Consider the following 20,134-nt stretch of genomic DNA (forward strand, 5'->3'; position numbering starts at 1 on the left):
CTTCTGCGTCGGCGCGTATGATGTCCATGCTGTACAAGGCAACAACCAGAGCGACAATACCACCATTCCCCCTTCTGCTGCCAGATGCCGAACCTTTCAGTGATTACGATAATCACAGCATAAGTGCCGTCATTGTGGCATCCGTGGTACCAATAACGATCATCTCCACCCTATTCGCCTTTGCGCGACTCTTTGTCAAGGGGTGGATTCAAAGGCGGATCCAGTACGACGACGGGATTCTCCTGTTGGCAGTAGTATGAATGCTTTAGCTCTTTGGATTCTGCATGTGACGTTTCTAACGATTCGTTTCTTACCAGGCATCGGGATGGACAGCGACCGGGACCACGCTCAAAGCCGTCGCACTGGGAAACGGCAAACATGTTGCCATCCTCACCAATGAGCAAAAAGAAGAAACCCTTCGCTGGACAGTGATGGCCTTCGCCTTTGGAATCATTGCCCTGGCACTGCCCAAGCTCACCATCGTAGCGCTGATAAACCGACTTCTCAATCCGAAACGACTCCATCGCTTCTTTTTGTGGACACTGGTCTTGCTATGTGCCATCGGTCTGTTGGGAAACGTGATCGGGCTTTTCGCGCAATGCCCGCAAGATTCAGTGGTTCAAATATCATTCACAAAAACGGCGTGTCTTGGCCCTGATAGGGCTGTTGCATATTCAATATCCACAAGTGGTGAGTTAGCTGCTGGAAGCTCAACAAAAGCCGACATTCATATGTTGACACTTACAATCAAATCAGCAATTTCAGCTGCTACGAATGGATACCTTGCGGTTTATGTTGCATTATCTGTCCGTAGATTAAAGATCACGCGGAGAAAGAGACTTGCGCTCGCAATCTCCTTGGTATTAGGTCTCTTGTAAGTCTGCATGGAAAGGCAGTTTAGCATTTCGACCTTGTGAACTAACACATTTTTGACAGGGCATTATTCACAGCTCTTTTCAAGTGCACGAGACTGAAGTCTCTTAGAAGTCCAGATTTCACTTGTAAGTAACCTTGTTAAAGGTCCCAATGGACTTGACAATTGCTAATGCGGACGTTTAGACGACTCTGCTGATCTCGTTATCTGGACAAGGTAAGGAGACATCATGTTTTCTAAGACAAGGCAGAAGTACTTGACGGCTGCTGGCTTCGTTTCACAATATTTCTTTCCGATATCGTTAACAGTTGAATACAGCCTCGAAGCCGATGTCGTTGTCATTGCGGCCTGCATCCCGGCACTTCAGCCCCTGACCGACCATTACTTCCCAGACCACTTTTCCGACCCAGTACCATCCCCGAGCATCTCAGCTTCCCGGATATCGACAGGTTCACGAAACAAAATCTGGACTGACGCCCACAATATGGAGGCGGGAAGGAGCTTCAGTCTCTCAATACAAGCACCCGAAATGATCATGGTCGAGAAAAAGTTCGAAATTGCATACAGCAGGACCACCGTTACAAGGTCTTACACGTCCGACACGTGGGTATCAGATATACCACCAGAAGAACGACTGCAGATCGTCAAGGACCACGCCCCAGACGGGTTGGTAACAACAACAGTGGTGGTGAAATCGTCAACCCGCCCACCAAATCATCCAGCATTCCCAGCAAACTAGATACCAAGGCGTTAAAATGAAAATCAGCAAGAAAGACAGAGGAACCCCACATTAGCCCAGAAACATGCTAAGTTGGAACGCTGAAACATGCAGCCTGTCCGTGAGTTTAGGGGCTCGGAGTGACCTCATGTTAAGCTCGTCGCCAATCCGTGTGTACGAGACCAGAGGCACGTGCACTCAAAATCTAAGTAAATTATGCTTGGGGATGTGGGTCGATGAAGCCCCACTCATTGGTCAAGGACACTGTCAAGAACAATATCAACGAAACGAGTAGTTTCATATTCGCACTTATGGAGTCTAACGGCTACACATCGTTGTACAGAATGAACTTCGGAACATCTGCCTCACAAACTGTCCAAGTCCAAGCTGCACTTGGCCAATAATCGAACCAAATGGACATGCGCCCACCATTTTCCTGTGAGAATATTGACCCGTCCCGTCGACGTTCCTCTGCAACTTTGGATGGCAGCGACCACGCTAGGAAGTGGTTCCTTTGCGGACCGAGAGGGAACGCACTACATGACCGGTAAGCGGAAGTCACAGCAAGGTTCCAATCTCGAAAACACTTACAGGGAATTGCCTAGAATGCCGTGACACAGACAAGGTTCTTTTTTCAACAGCCCCTCCTGCCAGATGCATTTTCTGCCCAGCATGATTGCATTACCAATCTGCTCCTTCATGTCAGGAAGCATTTGCTCGAGGTGCAACAGCGATAAAACAAAACCAGGTGCGCCGTGACAAAATTGCACAAGCTCGAGGTAGACGCGATCAAACTCTGGTGTAGGGTCTCTCGTGGGCCAGTTTCCGCTTTCATGCTGCAACTGCAGCTGCCGCTGCAGTGACTTGCGCACGATAGAGTTGGTTGCCAAGCTCGGATCTGTTAGGAGGAGCTGAGTCAAGATACCGACGTCGCCGTGCACGGCACCAATGTAGCGCTTCCCACGGAAGGTCCATGCTGGACCGGCGGCCAGGGTCTTATCCACTATTCTAGCTTTGAGGGTGATCAAAAGAGAGGCTGTCTCCGGTTTCTGGCGGTTTTGGTCAGCTCATTCGGAAAACGAACCATCTTACAACGCCACTTACGAAGAATTCTACAGCGCGAATCATGTAAAGTAGTCCGGTAAGCCCAAAGAGAATCTCGTATGGATGTTCTTCCTCTTCAACAATCTTTCCTAGCTCATCGCGAAATCTTGGCGCTTTCGTTTCATCCAACATGGCTTCCACAGCGTAGTACGCCGCACTTTCACACGCGAGGCCGCATGAAGCCGAATTGCCGCCGGTGCGCTTGGCGCTGAGGTAAGAACTTGCCCAATACTGGGGGGATTCCCCACGAATCTTTATTTCGGGATATATGGCGTGGATTCTGAGTAGCAAGTATGCTAGAGCCGTTGGGCCGCGGAAGAAACCACGACATTCGTCCTGTGTGTAGTGTTCTCGAGGATGAGTCTCGCCAATGATGTGTATCAACGCTTCCTGCACGCGAACCTCTGATTTCTCCCTGAATGAAAGGTAGTCCTGTGGGAGATCAGGGTTATTGATGAAGCGTGGTTCTACTGGTATAGATGACGACATATTTGTTAGCAAGAGGGATGTTTTGTCGGCGGTCAGTAGATTAGCTGTCAAGGGGAACACGCGCACGCTTTCCTAGAGAAACCTTCCGTAATTGAGATCTTGTCAGATAAAGCGCAGATTGGCGAGGTAGTTCATTCATGATGAGGCAAAAAACCAACAAAAAAAAACCGCAATCAGGCCAAACCCCGCAAGTTACAATGGTTACAACAATAGCCGTACTGTCGCTGCAACAGGCTACGATATGGCTGATAAGCATATGTGCTTACCCGAGCACAGCAAGGTGTTTCTTACGTTATCACCTGTCAGGGGTGGCCCATTCACTATACATGTTGAGTACGTCCATAGTCTCTCTTTTGGGCAATTTGAAGCCCATGGTTAGGTAGTCCGATACTGGTCAATTGGTATGAAACACTTTGATGCTGCAGGATGTGCTTAGTAACATGCATTGTATATGTTGGTTGCTCACAATGACCACCGATGATAAAGTTAATGTTACATAAGACGCCTAGGGGATGTTGTAGAGCTGAGCCTAGAGGGCTTGTCTCGTCAGTTTTTGTAATGTCAGACATCTCTAGCTCTATCCCCCTTTTCGCGTTAACAAGAGGCCTCCTTTATTCCCTCTTAAACCCCAAGCCCTTCATTAAATCCACCAATTGCACGCGGGTTCTTTTGATTTTGCGGTTCTGTAAGGGGTTGTTGTGGATTGCGTGTGGTTTGTACAGATGCCGCAAGTTGATCAATCCAAGGGCATGATTGGCGGTAGTGGCCTTGTCATTTGTGGAGAAATCGTAGTAAATGGGGCACCACGCGGGCAGTTAATTAAACTACGGCAAAGGCTTGCTTCCTGTTGATCTATGTACCACTTTAATTTGAAAGTCTTGGAGGCGAGCCAGATTCTTTAAGAAGAAGTCCAGAAGGCCTTTGAACCAGCGTTCGGAACCTCGGCCAACATCTCTGAGCAATTTTGAGCACTTTGAATGTGTGCGGATCGCCCGATCAATCATCCTTGTTTCTTTCTACCATGTTGTTCACACACGCCGTCTTTGCGGCTCTCGCTACAGGTGTCTTTGGACATGGTGTCGTGCAAGACCCTGAGCCCAGAGTTGTAAGATAAGGCAATCTATTGCCATGATCGTCTTGTACTTTGGGCTAACCACCTACAATGCAGTCGGGCGTGAAGCAACAAGAGCTCTGTGGAGCCGCAGTGACGGATCAGCTTGAGAGCGGTATATTCCCCCTTCACATTCATCCCGAGTGCATGTCTCTAATTCATCACTCTCGCAGACACTGCTGGCCCTATCGAGAACGCCATTAAGGTTGCGGATGCCAACTACAAGTGTAATCTGTTCCTATGCCGCGGTTATCAATTCGAAGACAACCAGGATAATGTTCGCGCCGTTACGGCTGGTGAGGTCATTCCATTCCACATTGATCTTATCGCCGGCCATAGACCAGGACACGCCGTAAGTCTCCAGTGATATACTTGGGCTAAAGTCAAGGCTGATAGCAACTACAGAACGTCTCAGTGATTGACCTCGCAAGCAACGAAGTCATTGGCGAGCCCCTCGTCACCTGGGATGACTGGCCGACGACCAATCCCGATCCTCTGGCTGACAGTAAGTCATGGATCATCAGACAGAAATCATTTTGCTAATACAAAGACGCAGCTGACTTCAATGTTACAATTCCGGATACCTTGGCGTCGCTTTGTGACATCGGCGGCAAGTGTGCCATTCAGTGGTTCTGGTACGCCGAGACGAACAAGCAAACTTATGAAAGCTGCATCGACTTCTACATTGATGCATAAGTCGATGACAGAACTACAGGTGTTCCGTATGCAAATTATCACTTTTGCAACTTCATATTATACATATTATCATCACGAACTGTATATACGATAGACTAGCAAATGTCTACGAAAAACCCGAACTTCATGCGCAGCATGCACCGCAAAGTCTTTTCTGCAGCCCGGCTTTAAAGTCAGATCTGGATCGCGTGAATGGCGGTTGGGCTGAAGATTGCAAGATGAGAAGCAAGCTTACTTCGTGGTGGCGATTCGGGAATATTGTCATGCGAATGATCCCAAACAGTCACATCAGCGCATTCTTCGTAGCCCATTTTTGCGAATGAAGACTCCAGTGTTTAAATGCCACATAGCCGTTCTCTTGAGAAGGCCAGCCGCCGCCATGAGTTTTCTTTACTTTAGAGCTAGGGCTGTGCTTGAACAGTATCTCGAACCTAAGATACCTAATTAAGCACTGTCTGATTGCCAATGCAAGTAATAAGTAATCCTGAGGCCTTCCATCTTCTCAGTTCTTTGAAACCCTGAGTGTTGTAAATAAGGAACTAATCTCCTTGATTTTCGTCTGACTTAGTCAAGATCGTTAATTCGGATGAGTTTCATGCCAAAGGGAACAAGTTTTCCGCAGGGGTCTTGACTCCAAGAACAAACAACTATTTTTAGAGGCAACGAAATTATCGAATGAAATTAAGGTGAGGTATAGATAGCACTGCAGCTGTTGGCGCCAACTTTTCCTTCTGTCAATGTCCTCTGGAAGGTTGAATATGCTTGGAGCTAGATCCTATTCTAACGAGTACTAACCCTTCTGTTAAACTGCTTCTTATTAAGTGTAGTCTCCGGAAGGTAGAGTGTCTTTTAAACTAGAATCTTGGCCTTCCTTTTTTCTCATGAAGTCATGAAGTTAACAATGCATAAGATAAACGGCCAGGGGTAAGAGGCCTGCCTGACTGAACAAGTAATTGGACGTATTGGGAGTAATCCTCATTTTCAGCTCCGATGAAATAGAGCAAGCGAGCGGGTCTAAGCTTAGTACAGTAGTCATGCAAGCTTATCATTGGACGGCGCAAGTACGAGCAGAGAATTTCATCGGAGAATCAGAATCCTGATGCAAGTTTCACAAGTTCAAGTATTTTCCTTGGGGTATCGCAAAGGTCTTCATGCAGCTTTCGCGTTCTGTACTCGTGCACGTAAGACACCTTGGCTGTTTTTTTATGACAATTCTGAGGAATCGTGCCTCTTATTAGCCGAACTGATTATGCCCATCCACTTGAGTTGTGGTAACACGCTATCTCATAAGCTGCTGCTAGTGTCTTGCGGCATCACACGAATTATTGGTCGCGATGACTAGTATTGAAGAAGGCTAGCACTAGCAAATGCTAGCTTATTCAGAGCACTGATCAGCTCTCTCTAACGGACTAGAAGCTTATTTGAAAACTAGGAATCTCCCCTAAATTTGATTGGCTCGCCACCAAGGCTCACCATTCAGCTGATCCTGTCACCACCACACACACCTCAGTCAATACGAGTTGGAGACCAAACTCGATCACAATCAACTGCCAGTCGTATGTATACCTAGTCAACCTCGGTTCATTTGATATGAACTAACACAACTTATCGCCTGCATGGTAAATCACATCACCAGGATTGGCTCCCCCTGCCAGCTCTAACCTGATAGCGACTTTTCTTAGTCTGACTAGCGTCCAAGACACGGACAAGCTCGTCCATCCCAACGCCCATTTCGGACAAACAATTGGTTCCCGCCCAGAAAGCTTAACAGAAGAACACCTGCCGTAGCGTCAGGGCCAAAGATCAGCGCCGTCTCCTCTCTAACATCCCTGTCACTTCCCCCGCGTCTTTCCCCATATCGGAAGGCAGCCCCGACCCCAGACCCCGGGGCGACTGCGGGGGAACATGGATGGGGATAAGTCAGCCGAGAAATTGGCTCGTTGGAGAGCAAACGTCGGTTGGTACTTTGGTGCGGTGTGGGTGGCAGTCATCCACCGGCCTCGTATTTGTGATGATATTCCCAGCATGGCTCAATAGGGACATGACCTCATGCCGACAAGGCCGTCGGCTGGAAGCGCACATGTGAAAATAACAATCTGGGAAAGCGGCCGTGCCCCCGTGGTGGCTAGCTGGTCTGTGAAGCGCAGCTGGAAAGGGCAAAAAAGAGTCTAGCCATCCAGTCCGGAGCAGAGTTATGATTGAGTCTTGAGCCCAGTGAGGAAGACAAGGTGACTCTGCATTCCTATGACCCCGTTCTCACTCCCACCCCCTTCTTCATAGGGGTTCCTTCTGGTATCTCCTACGAAAAAGTCTGTTACCTTTTCTTTCCTGCATGTATCCAGACCCCAGGGACGAATCGCACAGCCCATCTCCATGTTCACGAAGACCCCTTGAAGCATCTCTTGTTTCACCATCTCCCAATCCATTCGAATCACAACCGTTCATCAGTGTGTTCCTGGATATTAAAGGACACAAACATCATTATGAAGAACATTGTTGGGTTCGTCGCTGGTACCGCGCTGCTGTTGAGGGGTGCAGCGGCGGCAGAGAATTGCGCCAGCGTGGCAGTCACTGCAATCCCATCCTGCGCTCAGAGCTGCTTCCTCGAGGGTGCGTCATTCGTAGGCTGCGATAGTCTTGACTTCTCTTGCCAGTGTGGAAAGGAGGCCGCACTCTATGCTGCTATTGAGCCCTGCGTCGCCACGGGATGTCCGGCCGCCTCAATCCAGGCTGTTATCAATGGAGCATCATCTGGTAAGTTCCCTCATATTGTTTGCGTTTTTGTCGATCCATCACAATGATGCTCTATTATTGCCGTTCAATACCATTTCTTCACTACCTTTTTGGACGTGTAACTAATAATCATGAAGTGTGCGGTTGTGCTGGCGCAGGTCAAGTTGCCGGCCAAACTGTATCTGGATCCTTCATCTCTGCTATCTCGGGTTCTGCGATCGGATCGTCGTTGGCGACGGCTTCAGCAACGCCGTCTGGAGGTGCTGGAGAGTCACCCTCTGCATCAGCTACGCAAGGCAGTAACGGGGGCGACGGATGGAACCCTCCTCCGACTACCACTCCGTTCTCGACTTCATCGCCCGTCAACGCTGCCGGCCACCAGTCTGATTCTAAGCTCGGACTTCTCGCTGTAGTCGTTGGAATGGCGATAGCTATTGCCGTCTCAAACTAAGACTAGACTCTGGCTTCGGAATGACGAGAGTAACGTCATTGGGGCCATATCTTGGATTGAGGCGCGAAAACTACACGGTGGGAGGACTAAATTGGTTCTTAATTTTTTCAACACTATTCTTACATCACGGTTCATGGACGGATATACCCAGAGGCCGGCGACCTACATACTCAGCCCGACTCTTCTTCTACCAACAACCTCAGACGATCATAACCAAGATGATCAATATCTTCGAATGATGAAACCTGTCCTAATCGACGCGTCGGTTCACTCCGCACAACAATCAACACGGACAAAGCCCCACGAAGACCCCTTACGAGGTGTCGGAACATGATCTGTTGTTTGGAAGGTGCAGTCATTGTTCGTGGATGGCCAGACCATTCTCATCATTCTGTGGTTGGTATCGTCTCTTAATCTTAATTATGAACTATGCATACCTGGATCCTCCAACTCCTCTCATATTCGATTGGAGCACGTGTGCACGATAAACGCGTCACGGCAGAAAACGGAAGACAAGGACAATCCACTCCTTTGCAGTAATAGAAAAAGTTGCAATGTTATACTGTTCGCTCATAAAGCGTTGCTCATTTATTTCCGCGAGATGGCGACGGTTTGTCAATTCTGGCCATTATAATGTCCCTATACAGTCCTGATCCATTTGAAGATTGCATCATTCTCCAGCTCTTTGGAGGTGGTCATCCAATCAAAATCTGTTCGAATGATTTTAGTTCAACTCTTTGACTCTTTCTGAACGTACTGACGCTGTCTGAACTATTTCGTGACGCAGAAACATTTCATCTGGCTTCTCCGAGGGCAGCACACTAATAGCCACATGTCCCTGGTCAAATACGCTGACTTCTAGAAAAAAGCCGGGTCTTTTTTGAGATGACACTTCTTGCTGTACCTTTGTAAAACTCTAACATTGTCGGACATGGATGTACTATTAAAAAATGGGCTTTGAGACGACTCGGCCTGTTATCGACACAGTACAGTGTTGATCGCCGCTGCATTTACCCAGCAATTGGACCTACGCGATGATGAATTTGCGCCAGGTGTGACACTGCCTGCGCGACTCTATTCCCCCAGCTCCTTCAATCGGCAAGCCGTATAATCACCTAAATGAGCTCCGGCAAGCATGTTCGTCCTAAATTCACCATTTTCATAACAACTTCTAATGTATCCTGGTTGAGTTGCAGTTGCATGACTGCCTAAGCGACTAGCGTCGTAGTGAGCACCTTAAAAGCAGGTACCTCTCGGGTTATCTCAATAATAGGTTTGTCTGGCTTGTTGTTAACTGCCACCAGCGGTGCTGCGTCATATGGAGCATGGGGTTCTTGGGTTATCATGATCTTACAGTGTTTTGTTGACAGAACGCACTGGAGTAAACAAATTCCACAACGCACTGATACGTAAGGACCAAAAGCGCTGGCAAAGACGTCCACAGAGCCCGCACTGACTGTTCTGTAATGGTTTCTTGACTGTTATGTTATTCCAGCATTTACTACTGAGCAAAGGAAACCTTGCTGATGGCACTCCGTCGGCCCATTGCATGTCCGACTAGTTATACAACCCGTGTCTGATCGGTCTATTTCCTAGGGTCCGCCGGGGGTTTCGGTGACCTCCGCGATCTCGCAACTGTTTTGGACTACATTGGCCGGCCACGGATTCCCCGCTTCAAGAGCATGGGTTGCCGGAAGCTCTCTAGCCCAATCATGGCCAAAAGGTCGTCCCATCTCACTCGTAGTCGTCTGCAACTCAAATGTCTCAAATCAACCGAGGCAGTGGAAGCCAGGTCAATGCGTGGCGAGTTCTTCATACATATTGTGTTTGCACATATCCGCGGGAACCGCAAACCCCCCGAATAAAACGAGAGTCTTTGCTAGCTGAATGATGTAACGAATTACTTTCTTGTCATCTCATGTGATTCTAGTTTCTCCTCGAGAATTGGCGTGAGTCGGTAATCGATAGACTTTCGCAAATATATAATAAGTTGAGTTCGCTGCGGAGTTCGGAGTATACGACAGACCGAGTCCGACTCCGCGTGCTTTGTGGAAAGACGAGAAACCGGACGATCATGTTTCGGGGTTTCATCCCAAGTCTTTGGGCACGGCAATAGTTGGTTTATACGCATCTGGCAACTCAAACGCAGCATCCTCGCCACGTTCCGGTACTGGTTGGTTTGGGCTACATATTCCGAGGTGGCTACAATCGTACGATTTGCGACACGTAGATGCTGGTATGATGAGCTTTATATAAGGATCAGGGACCCCTCGTCTACTAAGAGCTCCTGAGTACCGGTTGACTCATCTCCATATACTCAGGAAACTCGCAAGTTGTACGACCATCAACATCATCATGGGCTCATTTTCGCAGACGGATCCGTCATCCACCATTGACGAGACTTTCGACTACGTCATTGTTGGCGCTGGCATCTCTGGCATCAATACAGCATACTATCTACAAAAATATGGCCCTCCAAATGCCACATATGCTATTCTTGAAGGACGGGCCCGTTTGGGAGGCACTTGGGACTTATTTCGCTACCCAGGCATCCGATCAGACTCTGACATTTACACTTTCGGGTATTCTTGGAATCCATGGAAGGGCGACAACCCACTGGCCGAAGGCCGTGACATTTGTTCGTATCTCGAAGAATCGGCGTCGATGCACGGCATCGATCGACACATCAAGTACCATCATCAGGTCATGTTCGCAAATTGGAATTCAGATACTTCCAGGTGGTTCGTCCAAGCTACGGTCGGCGAGAAGGTCAAGACGATTTCGGCCCGTTTCCTCATCCTGGGCACTGGATACTACGACTACGAACAGCCCCTGGCCGCTGAGATCCCCGGCATCCAGAACTTTGAGGGCCAAGTCGTCCATCCTCAGTTTTGGCCAGAAGATCTAGACTATCGCAACAAAAATGTTGTCATCATCGGAAGTGGCGCCACTGCGGTCACTTTGCTACCCAACATCGCCACAGATGCGGCACGCGTCACCATGCTCCAGAGAAGCCCGACATATATCGTAGGGCTACCATCCAGAAAAAGTGCATTGACTAGATTCTTAGTCTCAGTCTTGCCGGGAAGCATCTCAGGCCGGATTCTTCGGGTACAATATTTCATGTTTAGCGTTGTTCTCTACACCTATTGTCAATGGTTCCCACAATCCGCTCGACGGTTTCTGTTAGGCACCATGAAGAAGCAGCTTCCTCCAGACATCCCGCTGGATCCTCACTTTAAGCCTCGCTACAATCCCTGGGAACAGCGACTCTGCGTCTGTCCCAACTCTGACTTCTACGCCGCGCTGAGATCTGGAAAAGCCGATGTAGTTACGGACGTCATCGACACCGTGACAAGTTCGGAAATCATTACGGAAGGCGGAACAGTTCTGAGGCCTGACATTGTCATTACGGCAACAGGACTTAAGATCCGCTTCGGCGGTTCCATATCGATATCAGTTGACGGTGTTCCTGTGGATCCGAACACAAAGTTTGCCTACAAGGGATGCATGTTACAGGATATCCCGAACATGGCCTACGTCTTTGGGTACAGCAACGCCTCCTGGACGTTGGGTGCGGAGGCGATCGCTTCGTATCTAGTCAGGTTGTGGCGTAGTATGGACGCGAAGCGGATTAGGTCGGTGACACCTCACCCCGAAGACCTTGACATGAAGCCGACACCCGTAATGAATCTTAAGTCCACCTATTTGCAGAGCGCCAAAAAGGTGTTCCCCAGATTCGGTACTGGCCTTTGGGCGGCGAGGAAGAATTATTTGGTGGACTTGTGGTCAGCAACAGTGGGCGACGTCTTTAGTGGATTGCAGGTTCAGTAATCGACATTGTTGAATGGGGTTTACACTACCAGAACAGCCAATTACCAAGGTGAAGGATAGAACAGCGGTGTAATTTAGCGTCGAGTGTTTGTTTCTATATTCTTGTCGATCCATATTCTGGTAAACCTCGTTCTCTGAAGCTACATATTCGCGGACGCTTCTACAAGAATCGCATGACTCTCGATGTCTATATGCAAGGCCTCTTTTGATCCCAAAGAGACCCTCCTAGTGGTGCCAAAGTGTCATGGCCACTTCATTCAGGCTGTCCATCCGCCCAAACCACGATGTTTGCCGGCGGATCGTTCAAGTCGTTGAAAAATGCCACCACATCCTTGTTACTATACCGCATACTGAAGTGCGTTAGGATGAACGTCGTTTTCGGCCACTTGCGCACCACCTTCTCCAAGTCCTTCCACTTGGTATGCTTCGTCTTCTCCGCCTGCGCATCGTGCTCGTCGTACAAGAAGCTGCACTCAGTGATGACCACAGGAATGCCCTGCTCCAACCACTCAGGCTCGGCAGCAAGCGTCGACGCCGTCGTATCGCCGAGAAAGGCAAAGATGGGCGTCGTGACTGGCGCCGTAAGCTCCACGCCCGACTGCCTGAGACTCTTCAACTCCGGACCGGGCAGGGAGGTGTACTCGGGCCTCAGCTTGTGAGTTGTTGTAGTGAAAACGTAGCCCACGCTTGGAACGTTGTGGTCGCATTGGACCACCATAGCGTTCATGCCCTTCAGCCTCCGTAGCGGAACCACATCGCCATGCTTAACGGCTGTCGTCTTGTGAGTACCTAGGAATGCCCTCTCACCCTCTGTTCGCCCCTCCTCATCCACGCCCTTCCCATCTAGCTTTAGCCCCAGTGACTCCGCGTCGTTGCTTGTATATAGTCCACCGCGGTTTAGTAGCGTCTTGGCCAGGATGAAGTCTTCAAGAGCCTTCTTCATTTCAATAGGACAAAAGATATCTGGCGGGTCCTCGCGCTTGGTAAACGCAGGAATAAGCAAGCAGTGGTCGGCGTGGCCATGCGTTACAAATATATGTTTGGGCCGGAGGTTGTTGACGACGAGGCCGGCATCGAGGAGGAGGTTGAGCTGGGGTATAACGAATGAAGTGTGCCACGCAGCCCGTGATTTGCCAGTCAGAACATACTGGTGGTAAGGCTTCGGGAAGCGCCACTCGAGGACCTCGGACCTGCTTGACTGTGGCAGGGGTGTTGCGAAAGAGGCCATGTCGGGTTGTTTAGGGGGCTTGTTGGTAGGGTGGGTATGACACGCGGAAAGCAAATCCCTGGAGGCCCTGAAGATCTGTGGGGGTGTTGGGGACTCAAGTCCCGATATGGCGGGCTGCAAAGTGCGTTGAAGTCGTTGCACAGGGATTCCTATGAAGTGTTCTATCCGGAGTCCCGATTTGACCATTCAGTGTATGGGGTGTTTCGCTGAGAAGGAGCTCAAGTCCTGTGTTTGTTGTGAGGAACGGCAGCTTTCGCATGTAACAGGATGAGCTGAATTGATCGTTGCAGCAGTTGCCAGCACGGCGTTGATGACTCCTCGACTTGATGATGACGACGGTCCAAAGTTAAGGCCGACCAACGTCTTCTGACAAGCCCAAGCAGAGACGTATTGAGGCTGGTGCTTGGCAGGGGTCCAATTGCAGAGAATTTGGAGGTCAGGCGGGTGTGGCTGATGATGCTAACGGAGCGAACCAGTCACCGAATTCGAGCAAAGATTTTGCTGGCGTCATCCTGTGTATCTTAACGCCGATGGTTCGGCCTTAACAGCTCCTCCGTCTTCTGAACCCCATGCACGAGAACGATAAGACAGACGGTGCATCTTTTCAGATTGGATGAACTCGAGGGATCAAAAGGACTCAACGCCCTGGCGTATGGACCGGTTCACCCCTAGCCCCTAACCTGCTTTTCTCAGGCCGCACTTTCGCATCTTCGCACTTTCGCACTCAAGACGGGCGTCGCTAACTCCTATCATGATTGGTGTTAGGTAAAGCTATCAACCTCAACCACGCTCGTAGTCTGTCCAGCGTTGGTGCAAGCATTAAAAGTCTAGTCCCGAATAGGAAATATTATCCGGGATCTTCTGAGTGGCCAAAGCGATACCGCTCGCCCGAACCTGGTCCCGAGCTGCCCCACTCGAGAGCCGTCTCCGGTGCCGGAGAGTGGATCTACAGCCCCCCCGCCTCTGATAAGATAGCCGGAGTAGCGAGAGCTTATCGTGTAGGTTTTCCCCATCCAGCCCCTCGTCTCGTCCTTCCCCCCACCTCGTCTTGTCTGTATTCCAGCGCATGAGCTGGCCTGGAATCCCTTGGAGGCGAACAGCCATTATCCATGCCAATGCACAAGTTGCGTGCGGCCGTCCTTATCGGGTCAAATGATTGAGACCGCTCCAGAGCTTCAACCATGCAGCTATGCGACCCTGGGGAGCTCACCAAGCTTTCGACCTCTTATCAGAACTGTCCCGAGAGATCCTATCCCTGGCCCATCCCCACCTTCTCCAATGAATTTGCCGAATCCCTAGACTTCCAGAGCCCTTTGGTCATTGCCATGACGCACCGTATGTGTCTGCCAGCTGCTCTCTCGAAAACCAGTATGGACCGATGCCAGATCCGGTCGCCCGTGGTGGGATGAGTCGCGCATCGGATGAGACAGAGCGCGGCTATCTGCGCGGTCTGGCTGGAGGGGTGGCCTCAGTCTCAGTCTCCATTGACATTGTTGGAGATATAAGCGTTATGTAAAGCTCGACATTCCCTAGTTGCAGATTCTAGATGCTCTCCATTCCTTATTGTTGATTTCTCAAGCCATTCAATTGTCCGGAAGTCATACACCACACCACAGCCACACACCGCCAGAGACACAATGGCACCACCGCACCCTCTAGACCCCCTCTCATCTGCTGAGATCGAAAAGGCCATTGCGGTCATCACAAAGACCCATGGCGAGGTCTTCTTCAACGTCGTCTCCCTTCACGAACCCCGCAAGGCCGAATTGACAAGATGGCTCGCTTCACCCTCGACGACACCCCTCCCCCGCCGCATCGCCGACGTTGTGGTGATTGCCAAGGGCGGCAAGGTCTACGATGGTCTCGTTGATATTGCCTCCGGCGCAATCACGAAGTGGGAGCTCATGGAGGGCGTGCAACCGATCGTGAATTTTCCCTGTCCCACACCCCCTACAATCTCGCCGTCGGACTAACACCCTCAGATCACTATGGAAGAACTGCAAATCGTCGAACACATCTGCCGCACCGACCCCAAAGTCATCGAGCAGTGCGAGATCTCCGGGATCCCCGCCTCCGATATGCACAAGGTCTACTGTGACCCCTGGACCATCGGCTACGACGAGCGCCACGGCAACACCGTCCGCCTCCAACAGGCCCTCATGTACTACCGCCCGGACCCGGACACCTGTCAGTACCAGTACCCGCTCGACTTCTGCCCCATCTACGACGCCGACAAGCAGGCCATCATTGCCATCGACGTGCCCCAGGTCCGCCGTCCGCTTAGCAAGGCTGCGCCCATCGATTACCACCCGGCCGCCATCCAGAAGCTGGGTGGTTACCGTCGCGACCTGAAACCCATCAACATCACCCAGCCGCAGGGCGTCTCTTTCAAGATGTCCGGGCGGGAGATTGCATGGCAGAACTGGAATTTCCACATCGGCTTCAACTACCGTGAGGGCATCGTCTTGAGCAATATCACCTACAATGACAAGGGCAACGTGCGGCCCATCTTCTATCGCCTGTCGCTGGCTGAAATGGTTGTGCCGTACGGTAACCCGGAACACCCGCACCAACGCAAGCACGCCTTTGACTTGGGCGAGTACGGCGCCGGGTACATGACCAACAGTCTGGCCCTGGGCTGCGACTGCAAGGGCGAGATCCACTACCTCGACGCCGAGTTCCCGACACGCAACGGCAGTGTGAGGACGATCAAGAACGCCATTTGCATCCATGAGGAGGACAGTGGTATTCTTTTTAAGCACACCGACTTCCGTGACGACTCTGTGATCGTCACGCGCGGGCGCAAGCTCATTATCCAGCAAATCTTCACCGCCGCCAACTACGAATACGCCATCCAATGGATCTTCCACGTATGTCTTCACCTCTTCATGTAAGACAATGACTGACAACTCCTCAGCAAGATGGCACGATTCAGCCTGAAATTAAATTAACGGGTATTCTCAATACTTATTCGCTTAATCCGGGCGAGGACACGAAGGGCTGGGGCACGCAGGTCTACCCGGGCGTTAACGCGCACAACCACCAGCATCTCTTCTGCCTCCGCGTCGACGCAAACGTCGACGGACCCCGAAACACAGTCTTCATGGTCGACGCCGTGGCATCTGATGCACCCGTCGGCTCGCCCGAGAATTACTACGGCAACGCGTTCTCGGCGCGGCGCACAAAGCTCGACACCACGGGCAAGTCCAAGACGGACTACGATGGCTCCACAAGCCGCACGTGGGAAATTGCCAACACGGACAAGATTCACCCGTACAGCGGCAAGCCAGCATCTTATAAGCTCGTCAGCAGGGAGGTGCCGGGGTTGTTGCCCAAGGAGGGCTCTTTGGTATGGAAGCGTGCCGGGTTCGCAAGGCACGCGGTGCACGTCACGAAATGTAAGTCATTCTGCGCTTCTACTCGAGAACCTAAATCTGACATGCCGTAGACCGTGACGATGAACTCTGGCCCGCGGGCCGCCACGTCCCGCAGACGTCCGGCGAGCCCTCAAGCGGCATCCCCGAATGGATCGGCGACGGCACCGAGTCCATCGAGCAGGAGGACGTTGTGCTCTGGCATACCTTTGGCGTCACGCACATTCCCGCCCCCGAGGACTTCCCCGTCATGCCCGTCGAGCCCATCACGCTGCTGCTGCGGCCGCGCAACTTCTTCACAAACAACCCCGTCATGGACGTGCCGCCCAGCTACTGCAGCACGCCGAGCCAGGTCGCCGCCGGCAAGGGGGTGCTGGATGCGGCAGACAAGATTAGCAAGCTGGCGTTCGCGGAGGGGCAGTCGTGCTGCGCGGAGAAGAGTAAGCTGTGAGGGGAGATCCATGGGCGAGGACATGGAAACGGCCTCGTATGATTCTCGTCTACTTCGTCCTTACCATCTCTCCGGGTCCTTCTGATATTGAGGTCGAGAGACGGACGATATGTACGTACGAGGGGATGGGAGGGGTCCGAAGAGCTGGGTGACAGCTCATATCTATTTCATCTTGTCAATCACTTGCCTTGATTCCCATACTAGTGCTGGTTCATACATGTACATATTATGACGAAATAGCAGTTTCAACTTGATGACATATAATAGTCTACTCTTACCCTTTTACCCCTCTTGGTCCGTATGTTTCGATCACAACTCACTGTGATCTGGTTACGCTTTCCACCTGAACGAAGGATGCTTCCAATCTAAGTTGCTTTCTTCTTCTTGAGACATCCCGCTGAGCTCCTGTTCGAGATTCAATCTCTCACGCCTCCGGTTATCCTTTTTCATCCAAATGAGGGTCAGTGTTGAAGTCAGTAGAATGACGCTGCACGTCGCCAAATTCAGCCCGTTTCCTATCGGATAATCCGGGCCATCCCACGGCAAGAACGACCAGGTCGAGATCAGCCCGCCAATGTTACCACACATGACATTCATCCCGATGGCCGAGCTGCGTGCCGTGTCGGACACGACATTGGCCGAGACCTGCGCGTTGGTAAGGGCACCCAGGGCGAAAACGGACGACGCGACGAGAAAGGTCGCACCGTAGCGCACCGAGAGATCCTTGGAGGCGAGGAACATGATGTAGCCCGCCATGGCCATTGGCGCGGACATGACGAAGAAGATTTGCCGACGGTCGAGGCGCCAGCTGAGCAGCGGCAGAAGAAGCGTGAAGGCAGCACCCGTGATGTACGGAGGGACGGTGAAGAGCTGTTGGCGCTCGACGGACGAGGTCGAGTAGATGTTCTTCACGATCGTGGGCAGGAAGAAGGCGAGACCCTGGACGGTGACGTTGTTCAAGAGGAACACAAACGAGGTGGACAAGGTCACCGGGCAGATAATGCCCCGGCGAAGCTTGCGCATGTCCATCTTGTCGAGGACGTGTGTTTGGCCGACGCGTTCGGAGCGGACTCGGGCCTCGGCGAGGTCCTTTTCGGCCTGTGTGAGCCAGCGGGCTGTGGCGGGACGGTCAGTGAGCGTGAAGAAGCCCAAGAGGGCGAGGCAGATGGTGATGATTCCTTCGATGGCGAATATCATGCGCCAGGAGTGCAAGATGCCAAAGTGATCGATGCGGAGGATCGCGGATGCGAGGAGGCCTCCAAAGGCACCGGCCAAAGGCGCCATGACGATGTACAAGCTGAGACGGAATGCGAGCTCGGCGCGGCGATACCAGCGCGACAGATAGTATGCGATGCCGGGCATCATGCCGGCCTCGAAGATGCCCAAGAGGAAACGAACGCCCATGAGTTGCGGGACGGTGTGCACGAAAGCGGTGCCGATGGAACAGATTCCGAACAGCAGAGTGGTGAGCGGCAGGAACCAGCCGGGCCCCATGAGCTTGCAGACTACGTTGGCAGGAATCTCGAAGAGGATGTAGCTGATGTAGAATATGCTCAGGGTGGCGTTGTAGTCGAGACCCTTCATACCGGTATCCTTCTCGAGACCGGCGATACGAGCGTTACCTGGGAGTGTAAGCTGGAGGCGACTCCGGGGTGACTGAACAAGACGCACCAATGTTGGCCCGGTCAATGAAGCAGAAGAGGTATAGGAGGGCGACGGTGGGAACGATCATGAGGTCAATCTTTAGCCTCAGTTTTCTCTCGACCGCCGGATCATAAAGGAGAGACTGCTCGGTGTGTCTAGCATTGAGGGTCAGTCGGCCATCCCGGATGTACGCTGGGAGGGGGTCTTACTTTTCTGGGTCGTCTTTCGCCCCGAACGACGACCTCTGCGCCATGTCGGTGTTGATGTTGTCGACATTCTCGGTGGTAGGCTTTTCGTTACCCATGGTGAAGGATGACTATTACGCCGCTGAGCCGGAGAAATTTTCAGGCAAAGAAGGTTTGGTCTGGGCGGGATATCACGGCGGCGACCAGGGTACTGGTTCTTTCAGAAGAACCAATGGTAGTGGCAGTGGCCGCCTTTTCAATAGTGTATGCCGTGAAAGTAACGACGATGGTGTTCATTTGCTCAACAGAAGACGCATTTGGGGCGTGGTCAAGATTGCGCAGGCCAGTCGATATATCTACCTCATCCCAACCCTTGTTGTCTCCCCCCTCCCCTCCTTTTTGACCGAGTCTCCAGATCGAGGCGGAGGTGCCAGCTAGTTACCCCAGACGGCTACTCCCACACACGCAGCGCGGGGTAGGCATCCACCCGCTCGTCGCCTCTCACATTCTAAACATCGGGTGCGAGCACGGGATATGGTTCCAGGACCAATTGCTTCACCCTACGCGGGATGGCCCTGCTCATCGGATCCATTTCTTTCCCACATCGGAACTGAAGCAGCCACTCAGGACGTCTCCATTTCTGGTGACGTGTTGGGATGGCAACTTGACCAGCTTCTGCCGTTGCAACATCGCTGGTTTCATGGACATGAACAAACGCGCATCTGCAAGACGTGCGACGTGACGGATATATGTTTACGCGCTGTTGCTTTTGCCTCTAGGCGGCAGCAGCAGCGACGATGACTGACTCGTTGAGTGTTGGACCAAACCCGTTGCAAGATGTCAGAACTTCTGATTCCAAACGAAGCGTCGACTCTGTCAGCATCTTCCCTCGACGACGAGAACTTCGTCGTTGTGATAGAGCCGGCGTTTGTTGAGTCACCCATATTTAGCTAAGCTCGACTCGGCGTAACTGGGGAGAAATGCAGATCACGCTCCATTCCCGTCTCGTCTCGGGAGAGAATGTCGGCACTCTTCATCGGCAAACGGACACAAACTCTCGAGGCGCGCGGGAGTCTGGAGTCAGTCTCTTCGTCCGATCAATCGGTCGAGAATAGCGTTGAAGCGCGGGCGGTTCGTGTGTGTGCGTGGGGCCAGTGCGAACTATCTCTACGACAGCAGGATGCGAGATGAAGACTGCGCTCGATTTTGAATGTTCGTCCTGCAGAATCCGTTGTGACAAGA

General features: G+C 51.6%; 7 protein-coding genes across 7 annotated transcripts; 4 read left to right on the plus strand and 3 right to left on the minus strand.

Annotated features, from left to right (window-relative positions):
* Positions 1-2,179: 2,179 nt before the first annotated feature.
* Positions 2,180-3,558, minus strand: ColSpa_11351 (lanC-like protein GCR2; the record flags this gene model as incomplete). The annotated part of the gene is made up of 3 exons (XM_049277563.1): positions 2,180-2,641; positions 2,697-3,163; positions 3,507-3,558. 3 exons carry the CDS (start codon positions 3,556-3,558, stop codon positions 2,180-2,182), a joined length of 981 nt encoding a protein of 326 aa, XP_049133520.1.
* Positions 3,559-4,347: 789 nt separating this feature from the next.
* Positions 4,348-4,992, plus strand: ColSpa_11352 (uncharacterized protein; the record flags this gene model as incomplete). The annotated part of the gene is made up of 4 exons (XM_049277564.1): positions 4,348-4,411; positions 4,470-4,648; positions 4,702-4,801; positions 4,853-4,992. The coding sequence occupies 4 exons, from the start codon at positions 4,348-4,350 to the stop codon at positions 4,990-4,992; spliced, it is 483 nt and encodes a 160-aa protein (XP_049133521.1).
* Positions 4,993-11,371: 6,379 nt separating this feature from the next.
* On the plus strand, positions 11,372-12,010 carry ColSpa_11353 (FAD-containing monooxygenase EthA; the record flags this gene model as incomplete). The annotated part of the gene is made up of 1 exon (XM_049277565.1): positions 11,372-12,010. The coding sequence occupies one exon, from the start codon at positions 11,372-11,374 to the stop codon at positions 12,008-12,010; it is 639 nt and encodes a 212-aa protein (XP_049133522.1).
* Positions 12,011-12,263: 253 nt separating this feature from the next.
* ColSpa_11354 (tropinone reductase) lies at positions 12,264-13,238 on the minus strand (the record flags this gene model as incomplete). Its single annotated transcript, XM_049277566.1, has 1 exon — positions 12,264-13,238. The coding sequence occupies one exon, from the start codon at positions 13,236-13,238 to the stop codon at positions 12,264-12,266; it is 975 nt and encodes a 324-aa protein (XP_049133523.1).
* A 1,181-nt stretch (positions 13,239-14,419) lies between these two features.
* On the plus strand, positions 14,420-14,754 carry ColSpa_11355 (uncharacterized protein; the record flags this gene model as incomplete). The annotated part of the gene is made up of 2 exons (XM_049277567.1): positions 14,420-14,573; positions 14,624-14,754. 2 exons carry the CDS (start codon positions 14,420-14,422, stop codon positions 14,752-14,754), a joined length of 285 nt encoding a protein of 94 aa, XP_049133524.1.
* Positions 14,755-14,875: 121 nt separating this feature from the next.
* On the plus strand, positions 14,876-17,063 carry ColSpa_11356 (copper amine oxidase 1; the record flags this gene model as incomplete). Its single annotated transcript, XM_049277568.1, has 4 exons — positions 14,876-15,163; positions 15,221-16,108; positions 16,156-16,636; positions 16,687-17,063. The coding sequence occupies 4 exons, from the start codon at positions 14,876-14,878 to the stop codon at positions 17,061-17,063; spliced, it is 2,034 nt and encodes a 677-aa protein (XP_049133525.1).
* A 330-nt stretch (positions 17,064-17,393) lies between these two features.
* On the minus strand, positions 17,394-19,011 carry ColSpa_11357 (putative transporter; the record flags this gene model as incomplete). Its single annotated transcript, XM_049277569.1, has 3 exons — positions 17,394-18,685; positions 18,735-18,862; positions 18,917-19,011. The coding sequence occupies 3 exons, from the start codon at positions 19,009-19,011 to the stop codon at positions 17,394-17,396; spliced, it is 1,515 nt and encodes a 504-aa protein (XP_049133526.1).
* Between the last annotated feature and the right edge of the window lie 1,123 nt (positions 19,012-20,134).

Source organism: Colletotrichum spaethianum, assembly GCF_022836535.1.
Source record: "Colletotrichum spaethianum MAFF 239500 DNA, contig45, whole genome shotgun sequence".
Classification (NCBI taxonomy): Eukaryota; Fungi; Ascomycota; class Sordariomycetes; order Glomerellales; family Glomerellaceae; genus Colletotrichum; species Colletotrichum spaethianum.